The sequence below is a fragment of the Quercus lobata genome, chromosome 3, assembly GCF_001633185.2.
Source record: "Quercus lobata isolate SW786 chromosome 3, ValleyOak3.0 Primary Assembly, whole genome shotgun sequence".
NCBI lineage: Eukaryota > Viridiplantae > Streptophyta > Magnoliopsida > Fagales > Fagaceae > Quercus > Quercus lobata.
Window position 1 is genome coordinate 49,809,614 of NC_044906.1, and position 18,142 is coordinate 49,827,755.

Genomic DNA, 18,142 nt, shown 5'->3' on the forward strand with positions numbered 1-18,142 from the left:
AATGTTAGTTTCCCCAAAGTATGTGGTTCGAGGAGCCTGACATTACCTAGGTTCAGTTCAGCACTTGTAAAGTCGTCATTGAGTGTTAATTTTACCAAAGTATGTGGTCCAAGAGACCAAGCATAGCTAAAATTCTGTTTAACACTTATAAAGATGCCATTGAGTGTTAATTTTACCAAAGTATGTGGTCCGAGTGACTAGGCATAGCTAAGGTTCTGTTTAACGCTTATAAATATGTCATTGAATGTTAATTTCCCAAAGTATATGGCCTGAGGAGTCAGGCATAACTTTGGTTCTATTTAATCACTTATGAAGATGTCATAGAGTGTTAATTTCCCCAAAGTGTATGGTCCAAGGAGCCTGGCATAATTTAGGTTCTGTTTAACACTTATATAGATGTTAGGGAGTATTAATTTTCCCAAAGCATGTGGTCCGAAGAGTTAGGCATAGCTAAAGTTCTGTTTAATACTTAGAGCAATGAATGAAAGATATCAATTTCCCCAAGGTATGTGATCCGAGGAGCCAAGCATGACCAAGCTTCTGTTTGATACTTAGATAGATGTTAGGGAGTATTAATTTTCCCAAAGCATGTGGTCCGAAAATCCAAGCATAGCTAAGGTTCTGTTTAATACTTAGAGCAATGAATGAAATATATCAATTTCCCCAAAGTATGTGATCCGAGAAGCTAGGCATGACTAAGGTTCTGTTTGATACTTAGATAGATGTCGGGGATGCATAACATGTAACATAATAAACCCAAATAGGGTGAAGAAAAACTTCATTAATAATATTATCTTCTAAGGTTATGTACATTCCAGGGATGTGGTACAAACTTTTCCTCTAGATCCTTGAGATAATAGGTACCTATTCCAACCACCGAGGTGATACATATGGCCCTTCCCAGTTGGAACCTAATTTTCCCCCATGCTGGGTTCTTTGTGGTTCTTATAACCTTTCTCAAAACCAAGTCTCCGACTGTTAATGGCCTTAGCTTTACGTTTGCATCATACCCTTACTTGAGCTTGTGTTAGTAGTAGGCCAATTGGACCATGACATTCTCTCTACGCTCTTCAATTAAGTCCAAGCTTTTCTCCAACAGCCCATCATTGCTGCTCGGGGTGAAAGAACTTGTTCTCAGCGTAGGGAATCTAGTTTCTAAAGGAATAATAGCTTCAGCCCCATAAGTCATTGAAAAGGGGGTTTCCCCAGTGAACCTGCGAGAAGTAGTCTGATATGTCCAGAGGACATGTGGCAACTCTTCCACCCATTTTCCCTTTGCGTCGTTCAATCTCTTTTTAAGTCCACCTACTATGACTTTATTGACAGCATCGGCCTATCCGTTCCCTTGTGGATAGGCTAGAGTGGAATACCTGTTTTTTATTGCTAGATTACAATAGTATCTTCTGAAAGCTTTACTATCAAATTGAAGTTCATTGTCCGAGATGAGGGTGTGTGGGATTCCAAATCGTGTGACAATGTTTTTCCAGACAAATCTTTTGGCATCCACGTCCCTGATATTTGCCAATGGTTCAGTTTCAACCCATTTGGTGAAGTAGTCTGTGCCGACCAACAAATACCTCTTATTTCCTACTGCCTTAGGGAAAGGGCCTACAATATCCAACCCTCACTGAACAAAAGGCCAAGGGCTGGATAGAGGGTTAAGGACTCCACCTGGTTGATGAATATTTGGCGCAAATCTTTGGCGTTGGTCGCACTTCTTCACATATTCATGTGCTCATTTCTTCGGCCACCAATAAACTTGTGTGAGGGCCCTGTGAGATAAAGATCTGCTCCCAGTGTGACTTCCACAAATCCCTTCATGTAATTCTTCCAGGAGCAGCTCAACTGCTTCAGGGTGTACACATAGCAGGTATGGGCAGAGAAGGATCTTTTGTATAAATTTTGGTCCTCGGACAACCAAAACCGATGAGCTTTTCTCCGTATCTTGTCAGCCTCGGACTTACTCTCAGGCAGGACATCGTCCTTAAGGAATAGCATAATAGGGTCCATCCAATTAGGCCTTACCCTTATTTGGTGAACATGGACCGCGCTTCCCTTTTCCTTTGTAGGTTTGCATAAGTCCTCCACAAGGATCACCCTGGGTAAACTCTGAGCCAAGGAGGTTGCCAATGTGGTAAGGGAGTTCGCATGGGTATTTCTACTTCTAGGGACTTGTGACAAATTGAAAAATTCAAATCCAGACTGTAAATGTTTAACCTAGCTCAAATATCCCTGCATTCTAGGGTTTCTAGCTTCCAATTCTCCCTGGACTTAGCCTACAACCGGCCTTAAATCGGAGAATATTTCCACTGCTTTTCCACCCATCTTCTGAACCACGGTCATCCCTACCAACAGAGCTTCGTACTCGGCCTCATTGTTCATAGCTGAGAATCCTAATCTTAGGGACTTTTCAATTATGATCTTCTCAAGAGATATCAGAACGAGCCCCACTCTAGATCCTCTGTGATTAGCCACACCATCAACATAGACCTTCCAAGACAAGGGCTCTTGCAAGGAGATTACACCAACTGATTTTCCAACCATGTTTTGCTCCTCTAATTTATCTTCTGATGGGGTTTTGGCAAAACTCAGCCACCAGATCGGCGAGGACCTTACCCTTGATAGAGGTGCAAAGCATATATTTGATATCACAAGCCCCTAGGATTGTGCTCCATTTTGCAATTCTCCCTGTGTAGTCGGCACTCTGAAGTAGAGATCTGAGTGGGAGTTGAGTCAAGACAACAACCGTGTGTGATTGGAAATAATGGGGGAGCTTACGCGTGCCATGCACCACTGCCAAAATGGCCTTCTCAAGTGGTAAGTACCGGACCTTGGCTTCATGTAGTGACTTGCTTATGTAATAGACTGGCCTCTACACACCACTATCAACCCAGATCAAAACCAAACTTACTGCGTGGGAGGCGACGACGATGTAAGCAAACAGAACCTCATCCACCTCAGGCCTAGACATAATGGGCGGCCAACAAAGGTACTCTTTCAACTGCTGGAAAGCCAAGGCACACTCCTCGATCCATTCAAATCCCTTCCATTTGTTCAACAATTGAAAGAAAGGCCTACACCTGTCTGCCGACTAAGAGATGAACCGGTTTAGAGTAACAATCATCCCAGTTAGCCTCTGAACCTCTTTGGGATTCCGAGGCGGTTGCAGATTGTTGATTGCCTTGATTTGGTCAGGGTTGACCTCATTCCCGCGGTGTGTGACCATGTAGCCCAAGAACTTCCCTAATCCGACGCCAAAAGAACACTTGGAAGCATTAAGTCGTAGCTTATACTTCCTCAAGATAGCAAAGATATTTCCGAGGTCATTAACATGCTTGGACTCTACCTTGCTTTTTACCACCATATCGTCGATATAAATCTCAATGTTTTTTCCTAACTGTAGCTCAAACATCCTAATCATCATCCTCTGGTAGGTAGCCTCTGCATTCTTTAAACTAAAGGGCATCACCTTGTAATGGTAATTTCCAATAGGAGTAACAAAATTTGTCCTCTCTTGGTTGTCCAAAGCCAAAGGTATCTGATGGTACCCTTGAAAGGCATCCAAAGAACTCATCAGAGGATGGCCTACCGTTGCGTCCACCAGTTGGTCAATCCGAGGCATAGGAAAAGGGTCTTTTGGGCAAGCTCTGTTCAAGTTTGTGAAATCTACACATACGTGCCACTTCTTAGTCTTCTTGAGAAATGATAGAGAATTTGACGAACCTTGCCGAGAGTGTGAGCGAGAGCGGAGCCGGCAACGCCAGCATCGACGATGATAACGTCGGCGTCGATGGTGTTAGCGGATCTACATTCTCCGTTAGTGGCTGCCGCCGTGACACAATTCACCACCTCAGTTTGCGCCTCTCCAGCAACCTTTTTCTTCGCGGCGATGAAGCTATAAATCGCAACGACGAGCGCAAAAACTGAGACGACGATCACTCCCAACGAGTACTGATCCAAAGCCACCGCCACCATTTTCACCCAATGTGCAGCAATCGAGAGCTCACAGAGTTAAAAAAGAACCACAACGAATCATATTAAAGGCATCATATTAAACATTTGCTCCGGAGCTTCCTAGTTTGTGAAATTCAGATGATGGCAGATAAAGATCAGATCCACCCCCGGAGTTTCGTAAGCATTCCAAGCGAATACATCAACGTTCTTCTTGAGAAATATCACCAACTCTTCATTCTCCTGAGGTGGTAGTTGAGCTCCAACCTGAAAAAAAAATTTCCGGATTATCACCTACGACGAATTTCTCTAAATCTTCACATTTGGCCTCCTCAGCTGGTCACTTTATTGGTAATTCCAGAGACTTTGGCTGCTATAAACCTTCCTTAACCGAGGCTGAGGACTCAGCTGCTGGTTGATGCAAAATTGCAGACACGAGGCACTGCCTAGCCATGGATTGGTTCCCTACCAGCTCCTTAATCCGGTCTTCGAATAGATACTTCACCTTCTGATGCAGAGTTGAAGAAACAGCGCCCAAGGTATGAAGTCAGGGTCTGACCACAATGGTCGTGTAAGGGAAGTATACATCCACCACTATGAAGTCCACTTCCACTACCTCTGAGCTGGCTTGTACAAGCAACCTAATCTGGCCCTTCGGGGTAACAAGCTTCCTATCAAAACTTACCAGAGGCAAATCGTAGGTTGTTAGGTCTTCAGGTTTCAAGTTTAGTTCTCTATACAAGTCAGGATACATGACTTCTATACAACTACCCTAGTTCATCATTACTCTCTTTACATCATACCCCCCTATCCTGAGGGTGACCACCAAAGCGTCATCATGTGGTTGGATGGTTCCAATCTTGTCTTCATTCGAGAAACTCAACGAAAGTCGGATTTCTAGTCTAGCCCTCTTCGGCTTGGAGTTGGAATCCTCGGCTGGTGATCTAACTACAGACATCACCTTGGAAGGGCAAGAACTTGTTCTCCCCGGTGTAGCAAAAATGACATTGATTGTACCTAAAGGGGGCCTTGGAGGAGCATTTCCCTGAGCTCTTGCCCTTGACTGGTCTCCTTGTCCATTGGGTCAATACAGAAATTGTTGTAACCTCCACTCTTTTACCAGTTGCTCCAGATGGTTCCACAACGTTTAGCAGTCCTCGGTGGTATGCCCCCGCTCTTGGTGATACAAGTAATGAAGGCTTTGGTTGCGCCTCAAAGGGTCTCCACTCATCTTGTTGGCGATCGGAAGTATGACTCGTTCTTAATTTTCTCTAAAACTTGATGCACCGGTTCTCTAAATACAATGCTCACCACTTGAGGAGCTGTAGGCTTAGACTGCCCAGCAAAATCCCTTCGGGTTCTGTTATTGTTGTAACGGTCCGACCTAAAGTCCCTCATTTCCTGAAGGATAACATTTCCCTTCCCCTTATCTTGCTACTGGTCTTCTTCAACCCTCTTATTCTTGTCAATCCGATCCATGAGCTGGCGTATATTGGTAACATGCTTCCTAGTCAAAGACTTCCTTAAATCATGCTCGGCAGGTAGGCCGAGCTTGAAAGTACTGATGGTTACATCGTCAAAATTACCATTTATCTCGTTGAACATCTCCCAATATCTATCCAAATATATTTTCAGGGTTTCTCCTTCTCTCATAAACAAAGATAACAAGGAAGCCAAAGGCCGATGAACCCTGTTACATGTAATAAAGCGGGACTCAAACGCTTTGGTGAGTTCCTTAAAGGAATCAATGGAACCTGCCCTCAGACCGTCAAACCACCTTATCACCACAGGCCCCATACTGAATAGGAATACCTTGCACATCAAGGTTTCATTCTTGGAATGTACAACCATCCTATGATTGAAGCGGCTAACATGCTCTACAGGGTCTATTATGCCGTTATACAGGGTGAATATGGGTTGAGTGAACCGCCGAAGAAGTCTCCCTCTCTCAATTCAGCGCGTGAAAGGTGACTTGGAAATTTGGTTGAGTGCTTTACTCATAGCATCATTTTCCATTCCTCCTAAAGATGAATTTCTGTTTCTGCGTTCATGGCGGTAGTCTTCATCATATGAGAAAGACTCACTGGGGGGATTCCTTGATCTCTGTCTATAGTCTACGTCATTTTCATCATCAAAAGAGTAATCAGAGTTGGAAGGAGCTCGCCTTTTACGTTCGTGGCGTAAGCTTCTCTTTAAGTGATCAATCTCCTTCTGCATGTTTCTGGCATTCTCCTTATGAGAGACGTGGCTTTTACCCCGAGATTGACTTTTATTGGTGTGGGTAGTATGTACACTTCCCTCCCGATCTCCTTTTCGCTCAAGTTCGAGGAAATGATCTTGACGTTGAGACCCCATGGATTCTGCTTGGTTTGGACCTTGCTTGGTTTAGGCCTGAACCTACCATCGTTGAACGTCGAACTCACTATCATCTCAGTAATCCCCACAGACGGTGCCAATTGTAAGGACCAGATTTGATATCCCAGCCTAAAGTATGAATGGACTTAGGCCCAAAAAGCCTAAAACAATGAATTTGTAGAAAAATGGGTTAGAAAACTGGGTTTTAATTATCCAAACAACAAGTTAGGTAGGTTTGATAACAAAAGAATGAAAATACACAAGTGTAAACTGAAGAAAAAACGTCCTCGGCGAAGTCCGAGGACACTGGTTCTTATATAGAGTTCTTAGGTAATGTTACAAGTCTGATTCTAGATTGCTACAATGTTTCTTTCCTGATTTTTCCGATCCCTTCCTCATGGGAGGTCTTTTACATTATATAGCTCCCTCTAAACCATCTTGATCCTACACTTGTTGATCATTTGAGTCCTTACTTGAGTACCTGTCTCATCAGACACCCTCTTTGGCTTTATGTGAATTGTGATTGTCAAAACAGCACTGTTCAGGGGTTTTTTCCACATAAATATGGCCAGAAGAGTAGCTGTAGTGCATTTAATGCGGTGGTAACAGCTTTCCCTTAGATATTTTTGAGTTCCCACCACCCTGGTACATTTATGATGCACGTCCTTGTCGTTGGAGCTTCCTGGAAGGTCACCTTAATTATCAGGATACATACTGGAGTTGTTCCCAATTTATCCAAGGAGATGTTCCTCCTCGGACCACCTTCCATTTATTCCCTACTTATGAGGCTTTAGACTGGAATTACCCATAACTATTTATTCCTCTTCGGACCATTCGCGTCCTCGGACTAGGCCCAAGGCCCAATATACACTTTAGGCCCTTAACGCTATAGTATGCGTTTAGAAATTTAACATAACCATTCAAGAACCGGTCCAACCATACCAGTTTCTAGATTTCACGATTGAACCGATGAGCTTTGCAATCTACGACAATTATAAAAGACATAGATTTTACAAAATCAATTCAAGTGATGGTTGAGAGAGCTTAAAACCCGACCCATCCGAAAGTCTTCACTTCCACCCTCCTATTTGAAGGTTCTTTTGCCATCTACAACAATATTCAGGCTAGATTTCATTGTTTTTGTCTCATTTAGGTAAGATTTTTCTTTCTCTCTTCATCGATATAAGGAGATCTTGGCCAGATTTAACTAGATCTCGACATATCTTCTCCCTTTACCACAAACTCGATGAACCTGACACTTGACCACCATTCAATGAGGCTTAATCGGACATTCCTTCACGATTGAAGAAGGGTTTGTTCTTACCCCGAAGTGTTTGGGTCGAGTTTGGGTTAGGCATAAACCCAACCCAAACTAACTCGTGGACACCCCTAAACTCAATGACAAGCTCGTGAAAGAAAACAAAGGTGATGGCTAGAGAAGACAAGCTTGCAAGAGAAAGCAAAGGTGGCAACAATTGCTTTTTCTTTGAAGATGATGATGAACATCATCGAAGAAGACAACGATGATTTAGGCTGTGTTTGGTTCATTTAAAATATTTTCTGGAAAATAAATATTTTCGGAAATGCTATTTTATGTAAAAGGAAAACATGTTTGGTTGTTTGATTGTGTTGTGAAAATTATACCGGAAAATTATTTCTTGTGTTTGGTCTTACATGTAAAAAACCTATTTTCAGAAAAGGAAACACAAGTCAGCCCCTGGCCAGCACTTGGTCCAGCCACCGCCACCACCAACCACCCAAAATCCAGATCGAGAAGAGGAAAAAAACCGCCCCCATTGCTCCGTTACCACCAAAATCCACCAAAACACCACCACTCAAACCACCACAATAACAACAAAATCTAAAATCAAAGAAAAAGAATATCAAACACAGAAATATGTGGGGGGTTTGGTTCGGGTTAGAGAGAAAAAGTGAGATGAGAAGATGAAGACCACCGTGGAGAAGAGAGGGAGGGTGAGACCGATTGAAGAGAGGGATGGTGATACCGTTCCAGATCGAGCTATGGCGGTGGTGGATCAGGTTCATGCAGAGGTGGAGGAGGTGTTTGACTGGTCGACGGTGAGGTGGAGTGAGAAGATGAGGGAGAAACTCACCGTGGGTGCATGGCTAGCGATCGGAGAGGTGGATCAGTGATGAGGGAGGGGTGGGCTGAGATCTGGGTGGACCGGTGTTTGTGGGTCTTAGGTGTTTGGCCGGCGCATGATTTGGACTGTGGGGCGGGGTGATCTGGGCGGTGGGGGCGGCACGATCTGGGCTGGGCGGCCACCTATGCTCTCTCTTCTTGCTCTCTCTCTCTCTCTCTCTCTCTCTGAGCCTGGAATTCATTTGAAGATAAAATAGAAACTGAAAATCATTTCTGGCTTTGGAGGGGTATTTTACGGTCAACGCGGAAATTGATTTCCGTTTGACCCAATTTTCTGTGCTTACCAAACACTCAGGCTAGTGTAAAATGATTTCCTGAAATTCTTTTCAGCCAAAACAAACACAGCCTTTTTCTTTGAAGAAGACAATTTTTTTTGGAAAAAAAGTTGAATTTGTGAAAGGTTAATTTGTGCTTTTTGTGAAAATTTTCATATTTGAATTTGTGAAAACACACACACACTTGTGAGGCTCTGATTTGTAAATAATTATTAAATTTGTGAAATGTAAAAGGTCGTTTTGTCTATAATTGAAGAGAGAAAATGCTAAAATTGGAGAACGATGGATGTGGGAGAAAAGAAAGGGTCCGGCTTGTGTCCAGTGAAAACTTTCACTGGACACAAGCCTTGCTCAGAAAGGGAAAAAAAAAAAAAAAAAAAGATATATATGGAGAGAGAAAAATGGTAAAGGTTGAAATTAATATTTAAATAAAAATTTGAAAGATGGAAGAATATGACGTGCGTAGATGTGAACAGTGATATAGGTAAAATATTTATATAAATAAATAAATAAATAAAAAACCTGAGTTTATTTTTTTAATAGCTAAAAATGTATTGAGGTTAACCTGAGAATACTGAAATAGTTACAAAAAAAAAAGATTGTGGCCCCTGACCTTGTGTTAACAAAATGCATAAATTTATCACTAACGGAATAGTACACTTACATTACTCCACAATTATTACTCTTCTAATCATGATCAATTTATTCCCTAGTACAATTGAAATTGTAGAAAACCATGACAATCCAAGAATATCCGTCAAATCTTGAGTCACAAGTAATAGAGTAACTGATAAAGCTTCGTGAATTCTTATGTCACGGTTTAAGATTCCAACCAGAAGCATGACCATTTAAGGTAACATTATCTGTCTCAGTATTTCTGTGGCCTAAAAATAGACAAGCAAGCGGGTGGGGCATTTTGGGTTCCTAATTCTGGTACTTCTCTCTCAGCTTTTGCACTTCAGTTTTACATCCATTGAGCTGTCAATTTATTATCAGAGCAATATTATTTTTCCATGGATCCACTAATTTTATTATGCATCACACATTAGGCAGAAAATCCACCCCATGTGAGAGAATTGTTACAGCTTTTTCGGGAAAATTTGATGCGTCCTATACTTACTTCTCCATAGCCAAGGGACTTACCATTTTTAAGCCAAAAAATTTATTTAAAATTTCTATCATTCTATTTCCATGAAAATTCAAGTAAGGTTCGACAGGACAACTGTGGCTGTGAAATAGTTTCAGTTTTCATTCTCTTGATCACATTTTTCATACTCTGTAAATATAGGGTTGACATGATATATTATGATTGGTTTGTAATAAAAATGATATCATTGGTCTAAGTGAAAATGACATTACCCCAATCATAATATACCATGTCAATAGTTTTAAAAAAACAGAACCAAAAAACAAAACAAAAAAGAGAAAAAGAAGTTCCTAGATATTAATGACTTCCCTCAAACCTTTAGGTTACAAATTTAAAAAGATAAACATATAAAGCTGTTGAACCAGGGAAATTAAAAAGTTGAAAACTTTTCTTTTGTTCCCCTGGGTATTCTTTAAGGCAAGCCAAATTGATCGTGTGGGATGCAAAAATTCACTTTCAGATCAGGTAACCGGGGAAATAGAGGAATCCGGGCAGCTCAATTAGATTAACAGGAACGAACCAAATCTGCATATTCCTCTCCCCATGCTTTCCAAAATCATTCTTCTAACCTCCTTACCAGTAATATTAAGTCACATCCCAGTAAAAATAACAAGAATTTTTGTATAAAAGTAGGTTAGAGCAAGCCTTTTCTTCCTTCCTATTCAGGACTCTCCCTGTCTCAACTGTCTTCATGCTTGACATATATATGAATTCTCACAATTGTGCATTTTAAAGCGACTCCAGTGACTCGGTTACTCTCTCAAACAGTTTTTTTAATTTATCTTTAATTTTACATTTTGGATCTCCCAAACTTTACAATCATCAAATCACCATTCTTGTTACCCAAGGAGAATGGTGCAAGCAATTGTCAAGGCCTCTGGGCAATATTTGTCCAAAATCTTGCCGTAGTGGGTTACATTTTAGTCACCAAACCCCTCAATCATATTGGTCAACTACCGCTCAGACTCAGTACTGTCTTCCCTACAAAATGTACGCCACCCAAATAAAGAAAAAGCTCAAGACTAGCATGGCATCTAATCTTATGAATGCTTTGGCTGAACTCTTCAGAAAATTGGCGGGCAATGAAAGGGAAAGTGCAGCCAACAGCTTATTATGGATGGATAACTCAAATCAAAACTACGCCAAGCATTCTCAGGTCTAGCCTGATCATACAAAGCATGACCTCATGATCCATCCATAACTTTAATGACATTCTTGATTTTATAATTATCAGGTTTTAGTTTACCATTGGGGTTTAGGGAGTGGATTGTTTATGATTTAATGGCAAATTCTCGCTCATTTGCCCTCCGGTAAAGCAAAGCTGATGCTTCCACCCTGTTTTTACAGCAAGAGGGGAAAAAGGGGGAAGAGAAAAAGGAGGGGGGTGGGGGAGGGGGGAGAGAGAAGCTATGTCAATACCAAAAACAGACGAATTAGGAAAAATTAAGGGAACAACAAAAAAAAAAGGACAAATATTTTCCCTGACCCAGATAGAGTTTTCTTACCAGCCTGGATATACAACAAATCTTCCTGTAGAAAGAGCCCAATTAACCTGTTCATAACAATAATACCATGCCTCAGATTTAAACACATCCAGGGGAAAAAAAAGGAAGCTTTTTTTGGTTTTGCTAAGAATATAACTATATAAGTGTATGAACTAGTGTTTCTAAAAGAATTTTACGCAGATAGAATGACTCAAGGCATCAAGCAGATCCCCCAAGGTTTTCTGTTTAAACAATCTTGAGTGAAGAAAGGTCCCCAAGAGGTCTACAAAGCAGAGAATTTAGCAACGATACCTTATCAGTCCCAAGAGAATTGGCAACTACATGTGTGACCTGTTCATCTATTTGGTTGGTACATACAGCACCAAACTGCTCAGCTGTCTGCCAAAGTGGATGTAGGTGAGGATTGGCTTCGCCAACTGGAAACACCCTACTAAATACAATACGACAGCCAGACAAAATCTTCCGCTGTGCCGCAGCTAGTATAGTTCTAACATCAGCTTCATCTAAGGACTGATGGGAGAAAAAGTCTTGATGTATTCTCTCAATAACCTATTTGAGACAAAAAAAATAAAAAATAAATAATCACCGGAAGAGCAGTTAACAATTCACAATTTCTCTAGGCAAGTTTAACTATAGCCTCACCGACAAAGAGGATGCCAAAGTTCCTTCTTCTGGTCTTTCATCATGGTCAATCTCCAGTAGAGAAGGACCTTGAAGCCCAAATTGGCGTCTACTACAGGGAAAGTATGTGTACCTGCAATACATCAATGCATTAGTATAGGTATAAAACAATGAGGCTGCCTGCCAGAATATAAAATCACTACAGACATTGCACATTTTATTTTAAATACAGGTATAATTACCTTTCTACAACTATCAAGTTCAGTTTGTTATGTGGCCAAACCCGCACAGAATCGTCTATAATTACAACAGCCGATTCCATACCTAGAACCCCTTCCAGATCCTTACTCTTAGGAACCCTCTCATCACCATCAAAAGGATCCCCATCATCACCCCTAGAGATAACGCGTCCAGCAAACAGAACCCCTTTTGGATCAAGCACTTTTGCCATCTCCGTAGCATATAGCTTGTTCCCCATAGTGTATAGATGCAGCTCATAAAGCTTACTAGCCTAAAATGCAGACAGGAAAAGCATTGAGTGCTTCTTATTGAACCCAAACACCAATTGATTATCTAAGCCACAAGGATGAATAAATTACCTTCTCCAAAAAATTCCAAATACCAGGCCGTAGTTTGGTCCACATTGCCATATGAGGAAAGCGGAAGAGGTGTCTCCACGGTTTTTCACGATCTTGTTCCTCTTTCTTTCTTAATATCTCATCATGAATCGGATCTACTTCCACAAACTGAAAAAGATGAATAAAATTAAAACACAGTGACGAAATAAACCTTATTCTCCAAGGATTAGCCACCAACAAAAGAAGAGAGAGAGAGAGAGAGAGAGAATCGACAAGCTATTACCTTAGCAGAATTAAGCAGCGTGTGATCCAGATCCAAGACGAGGCAGAGCTTGCGGGAAGCAAACATTTTATTCTGTTCTTCTATCCTCCTGGCCCTCTCTCTGTGGATAGCAGCCTTTTGCTGCTCATCATATCCTTCAAATAAATGTTCAACATCTTTCCATGAGTTTTCTGAACGAGAAGCAGCTGCTACACCTAATTCTGGTGCTGAACTCATCCCATTCTGCTGGTCCTCTGAGTTCGAAGCTATACCTTTCACATCCACTTTGTCTGACTTTACTGCTACTGCTTCAGAAGACATATTCTGAGAAATTATTGGTACAGTTGTCGATGCTTGGGAAACAGACATAGTATCAGCAATATTTTTCAGATTCTTGGAGAAAAGACGAGCAAAGTCAGGTGGTGCAACTGATTGAGAAGGCCCTGACTTTGTATCTGCCTGACCCTCTTGCTTTTGAACATTCATATTGTCCTTACTTCCCTGGGTGCTTGATATAGGGGAAACAGATATAATATCAGCAATATTTTTCAGATTCTTGGTGAAAAGCCGAGCAAAGTCAGGTGGTGCAACTGATTGAGAAGGCCCTGACTTTGTATCTGCCTGACCCTCTTGCTTTTGAACATTCATATTGTCCTTACTTCCCTGGGTGCTTGATATAGGGGATACAATAGTTTTGAGGTGCTCATGTCCCGAGCTTGAACTCTTCTGAAGTGCACTGCCATGGAGAATCCGGCGAGGATCACGTGGTTTCATGCGAATTTTTCCCAAGTCATCCTGCTGGCTCTGTCAGTCATTAAGCATGCATAAAGGTATACTCAAAAGAAGCCAGAAACATATTGGTAATGAAAATAATTATTTTTATTATTAAAAAAATTTGTTAGAAAAAGCTTTATAGTCTAATTTTATTTAATTCATCAGGAGGGGACGACTCAATATAAATCCCTTTTCCAGATAAGTGAATCGAAACTCAAAAGTATATCTTACTGAAACATATCACTATTTTTAATGAGGTCAATTATAATTTAGAGAATATTGATCAAGCAACCAATTACAAAATTTAAAGAAAACCAATTTTAAGATCGAACAAACTAATAAAATGCTAATGGCCTTTGGGTCAAATTGCAGCTTCACCCTATGAGTATGGTCTTCAGGTGATCAGGAAACCTATTAAAATATTAAAGAAAACCAATTTTAAAGTCAAACAAACTAATAAAAAATCCAATGGTCTTCAGGTTGAATGACAATTTCACCCCATAAGTCTTGGGTTCAAATCCGGTGGGACTGCAAGGTGTTAAAGTTACTTAGCAATCAAAATAATAGCAATAATAACTAAAAATATTTGAAACAAACCAACCAAGGTGAAATTAAAGTTACTCCTAAAAGATACCAACCATATAGCAATTTAGCTATAATCAAAGGCAAATAGAATAGAAAAATTGAAGTAGGCCACTGAACCAACACAAAAAACAAACGGTGACTTAAAAAGCACATGCTTAACACTAAAATAGTTTCTGCCTTTAGAAAAAGTAGAAAATAGATATATCTACTGCTCACCATGGGAGCTATTTGTGAAGGAACTTGAATTGTTCCAGCTGGTTTCTGCAAGAGCCCTAAGGTCTTTGATGCAGCAACATTCACCAAGGGAACCGCTCCAAGTATTGAGTTTGCGCTTGGAAGTTGAGTTGTACTTTTAGCAGGATCAACAGACATTTGCTGGGCTCCCACTTTAAGTATATTTATCAGCATAGTTGGATTCACAACTATATCTTTCAATAATGCAGGCAAAGAAGCCGTGGTGCTGGTACTTGTCACTGGCACCTGCTCATTTCCACTAATTGTCACGTTGGTGTTAGCACTAGTACTAGGACAATTTACAGCATTAACCATTTTTCTGGGATCAGTTTCTGCATTCTCCATCAAAAGGTTCCTGTTCATTAACTGAGGTCCAACTAAACCAGCGTCCTCCAACCAGCCACCGCTTCCAGACACAATTTTCACATCCCTAACAATTCCAGGATTTTCTAATCCATTCCTTTGCCTTTTTAATGCAGGACCTTCCAAACTAGGCTCCTCAACATTTTTTTGCTTTCTCGAATTTATTGTTCCAACAGAATCTACTTTAGGTGCATTATGCACCATAGATAAGGGGCGTTGGTTAAGATCTAAAGCACTCGCATCAGAATTGGCTAACCGAAGCCTAGGGTCTCGACTCTTTGCTGAAACTTTCACTATGGGAGGATTCAACCCAGAAGTTGTAGGTGCAGCACTTGCAGCAGTAATTAGTCCTTGCATGCTAGAACTGTCCATGGAGGGGGCAATTGATTGCCCCAAAATGGGCAAATTTGCATTTCTTACATTGCCAACAGTAGAAGAACTAGAAACCTCACTGATGTCACCATCCCCATCATCCTCATCTGCTGAAGGAGTTGGGCTAGGGAGCATATCACTTGTAAAGAAGGAACTCCGACCAAACTTTTGTTGATAGCTAGAAACAGCTTTGAAGGCATCAGTTTCATAGAGGTGCAATTTAGAATTTTCTGTGTCATGCGCTAACTTAGTTGTTGGCAACACCAATTTAGTCATCCCATCTCCAACAGCCATTCCTTTGTTTACGGAGAAACTTGATGGTGCTTCCCGTGTGGGTGAGGGGAGACTGTCCGCATCATGATCCTTGTGAAGGTCTAGCAGCGGGAGTAGAGCCCCTTTAGCCTTATAGTTAGACAGTCCTTGTTTCAAGCTTTCAGCGAACACATTTTGGTTATTTTGGACCGAGAATCCAATAGCTGCAGAATCTGAAGATAACTTATTAGAAGATGTCAATTCATGACCAGCATTTTTAGTTGAAGTATCAGAATCTTTATTGGTAGCCCCATCAAAGGCCAGTATTTCTTTCTCTTTATTACCAGCTCTACCACTTGACAAAGCATCAACAGAATCCACAGAGGGCTTCATGACCTCTATCTGTGAAAACAGACACAACGTTTAGTTTGCATTACATCAACAATCCTCCTAACCAAACAACAATGTGAGAGGCGAAAAAAATTTCCTAAACTAAATTACATAGAACCACACCTCTTTGATCTGGTCAGAGGAGAAAAGAGGGGGATCACAGTTGTTGGCATAAGAAATTAACCTGTTATCAAAACATGACAAACAAAATAGCTAAACAACTGATGTTTCACAGCAAAAATAGAATAAGCATCAGAGAATGAAAAAAATAAACCTAAAGAAATTATCTTTGTTCTGTTCCTTTTGACTAATGTTCATAGAGCAGAACACCTGCAATCAGCAACAATTAAACCTCTATAATGTTTAAAAAAGTCATCTTCAAATTCAATAATTAATAACCAATTTAAAGCAATCCCCCAATGATGATAAATTTATAGCAAGTTTAGTTCAAAACTACTAGGGCTCCTTACAGAATGGACTGCTTGAATGGCAGTGAATGACAATTGAACAAGAGCATCCTTTGTCGGAACAATAAGTCCTGAAAACACTTCCTGCAAGCTCTCCAAAGTGCTGTGCACTCGGGAACAAACTTCCTCAAATGATCTACAACAAAAACAAGCCAAACCAAGCCGACAAACAATCAAAATCCGAAAATCTTTCCCAACTAAAAAGTATTTCATATTGGGCAGTCACCATTACCAATCAATTATTAGTATTATTATTATTTTTTTAACTTTCACTTATACTTACTTCTCTGCCTCAATCACATTCACACTCCCCAGAGCTTCTCGAATCGAATCCACCCGCTTCGCCAATTCCTTCTCTTTAGAATCAATCTCTAGTCTTTCAACATTCACACTCTCAATACTCGAAACCCCTTCCCCTTCTTCTTCCTCTTCTTTAGCTATAACTTTAAGTTTAACTTCCTCCACCTCTGGCTTCACCTCGGCCGCCTTTTCAACAGCCATTTCAACTGTCATTTCAACCTCCTCCTCCTTTTCGACAGTTTCCGAATCCAAATCAATCTCACCTTCCTCCAACTCCCCATCCTCCTTCTCCACGTCCATATCATCACCACTATCATCAATCACGACCTCATCAACCACCTTGTCATTCTTCACCTTCTCCTCCACAACCACCACCGACGCCACCGCCGGCGGCGGCGGCGGCGAAGTAGTAGCAGCAGCAGTAGTAGCAGTAGACGACGATCGCTTCAATTTCTCGTCCTTCTCAACCTCCATAACGAAAATATCATTCAGTGGCTTATTCTGCACGGCTTGTGCCCAAGCCAAATTGTACAGACTCGAAGCATATCCCCTCGAAACTTGATAGTTATACAGATCTTGCATCGTCCAAACCCTAGCTTCCGATTTCGGTTTCGGCGATACCTTACTACTAGTCTCTTGCTTAATAAAATCCTCTTCACTGATCTCCTCCACTGAAGCCGTATCGGAAATCTCACCTTCTTCCACATCTTCAACTTTGTTCTCTTCTTTCCCCATCTTTCCTAGGGTTTCTTCTCCTTCAATTTCCACACAATTGTTCCAATCCAAACTATTAGATCCACTAAAAACCATATACAATTTATATATCAAAATCTTGATTTCAAAGTTTCACAAACACACAACCAAATTCATCACCATCGCCGATCTTTTACACACAAAAAAACAAAAAACAAAAATTTTCAAATTTTGTTTCTGGCTTTGTCAAAGATCTGAATTGGATGATAGATTTTTTTCGAGAGTGAATCAATCTTTTTTTTTTTCTCTGTCAGTTTCAGATCTAAATTTTTTGAGAGTGATTTAAAATTTTACATTCATTTTTTTTTTCTTCCCAGGAAGAAAAAAGAAAAAGAAAAATAAAAATGTTTTTGAACAGAGTGGTCAGAGAGAGATAGAGGGAATTGATGATTTAGATGATGAGCGCAAAAGAAGGTGAGGGGGTTAGATTATAAGGACGAGGAAAATCTAGTATATGCAAAAGTTTTAAATCTGGGCCGTACACGTCAGCGATCTTTAAAAAAAAAGAAAAGTAAAATGAGTTAAAGCGAAAAATGTTGAAATGGGAAAATAGTAGTAGTAGTGGGTTTGGGTTGGAAAGTCATGAGCCATTACGTAAATGAAAATGGGTGATGAGCTGGCTGAGTCTTTTGGTCCTGGTCGAGTCAGGTGTTAGATACAAGAAAGGAATGTGTGTAGTGGTGAGTTACCAAAGAGCGGTGGCAAAATTTGACATTGTTCACTTCAAATTTGTGTTTTTGTGCAATACACTTACTAGGTGGTCGGTTTGGTTCTTAACAGCCGTCACAATTTAA

General features: G+C 40.7%; 1 protein-coding gene across 2 annotated transcripts; it reads right to left on the reverse strand.

The window, feature by feature from the left end:
- Positions 1 to 9,981: 9,981 nt before the first annotated feature.
- On the reverse strand, positions 9,982 to 17,753 carry LOC115982072 (RNA polymerase II C-terminal domain phosphatase-like 3). 2 transcript variants are annotated; one of them, XM_031104572.1, is made up of 12 exons: positions 16,579 to 17,753; positions 16,299 to 16,431; positions 16,103 to 16,158; positions 15,952 to 16,012; positions 14,434 to 15,840; positions 12,880 to 13,653; positions 12,618 to 12,764; positions 12,261 to 12,529; positions 12,040 to 12,151; positions 11,689 to 11,946; positions 11,398 to 11,444; positions 9,982 to 11,227 (listed from the first exon to the last, which is right to left on the reverse strand). In XM_031104572.1, the coding sequence occupies exons 1-12, from the start codon at positions 17,403 to 17,405 to the stop codon at positions 11,164 to 11,166; spliced, it is 4,155 nt and encodes a 1,384-aa protein (XP_030960432.1). In that variant the 5' UTR covers positions 17,406 to 17,753; the 3' UTR covers positions 9,982 to 11,163. The 2 variants fall into 2 exon arrangements, with proteins under 2 accessions (XP_030960432.1, XP_030960431.1); XM_031104571.1 differs by having other exon boundaries at positions 12,880 to 13,662.
- Between the last annotated feature and the right edge of the window lie 389 nt (positions 17,754 to 18,142).

What these genes read in the sequence shown, in the direction of transcription:
- LOC115982072 (XM_031104571.1), bottom strand. Translation starts at nt 17,405, where the DNA reads ATGGTTTTTAGTGGATCTAATAGTTTGGATTGGAACAATTGTGTGGAA. An exon ending in CCATTCAAGCAGTCCATTCT is followed by an intron (nt 16,159 to 16,298) that starts GTAAGGAGCCCT and finishes TGCTGATTGCAG; the next exon opens with GTGTTCTGCTCTATGAACAT. An exon ending in CCTCTGACCAGATCAAAGAG is followed by an intron (nt 15,841 to 15,951) that starts GTGTGGTTCTAT and finishes CTGTTTTCACAG; the next exon opens with ATAGAGGTCATGAAGCCCTC.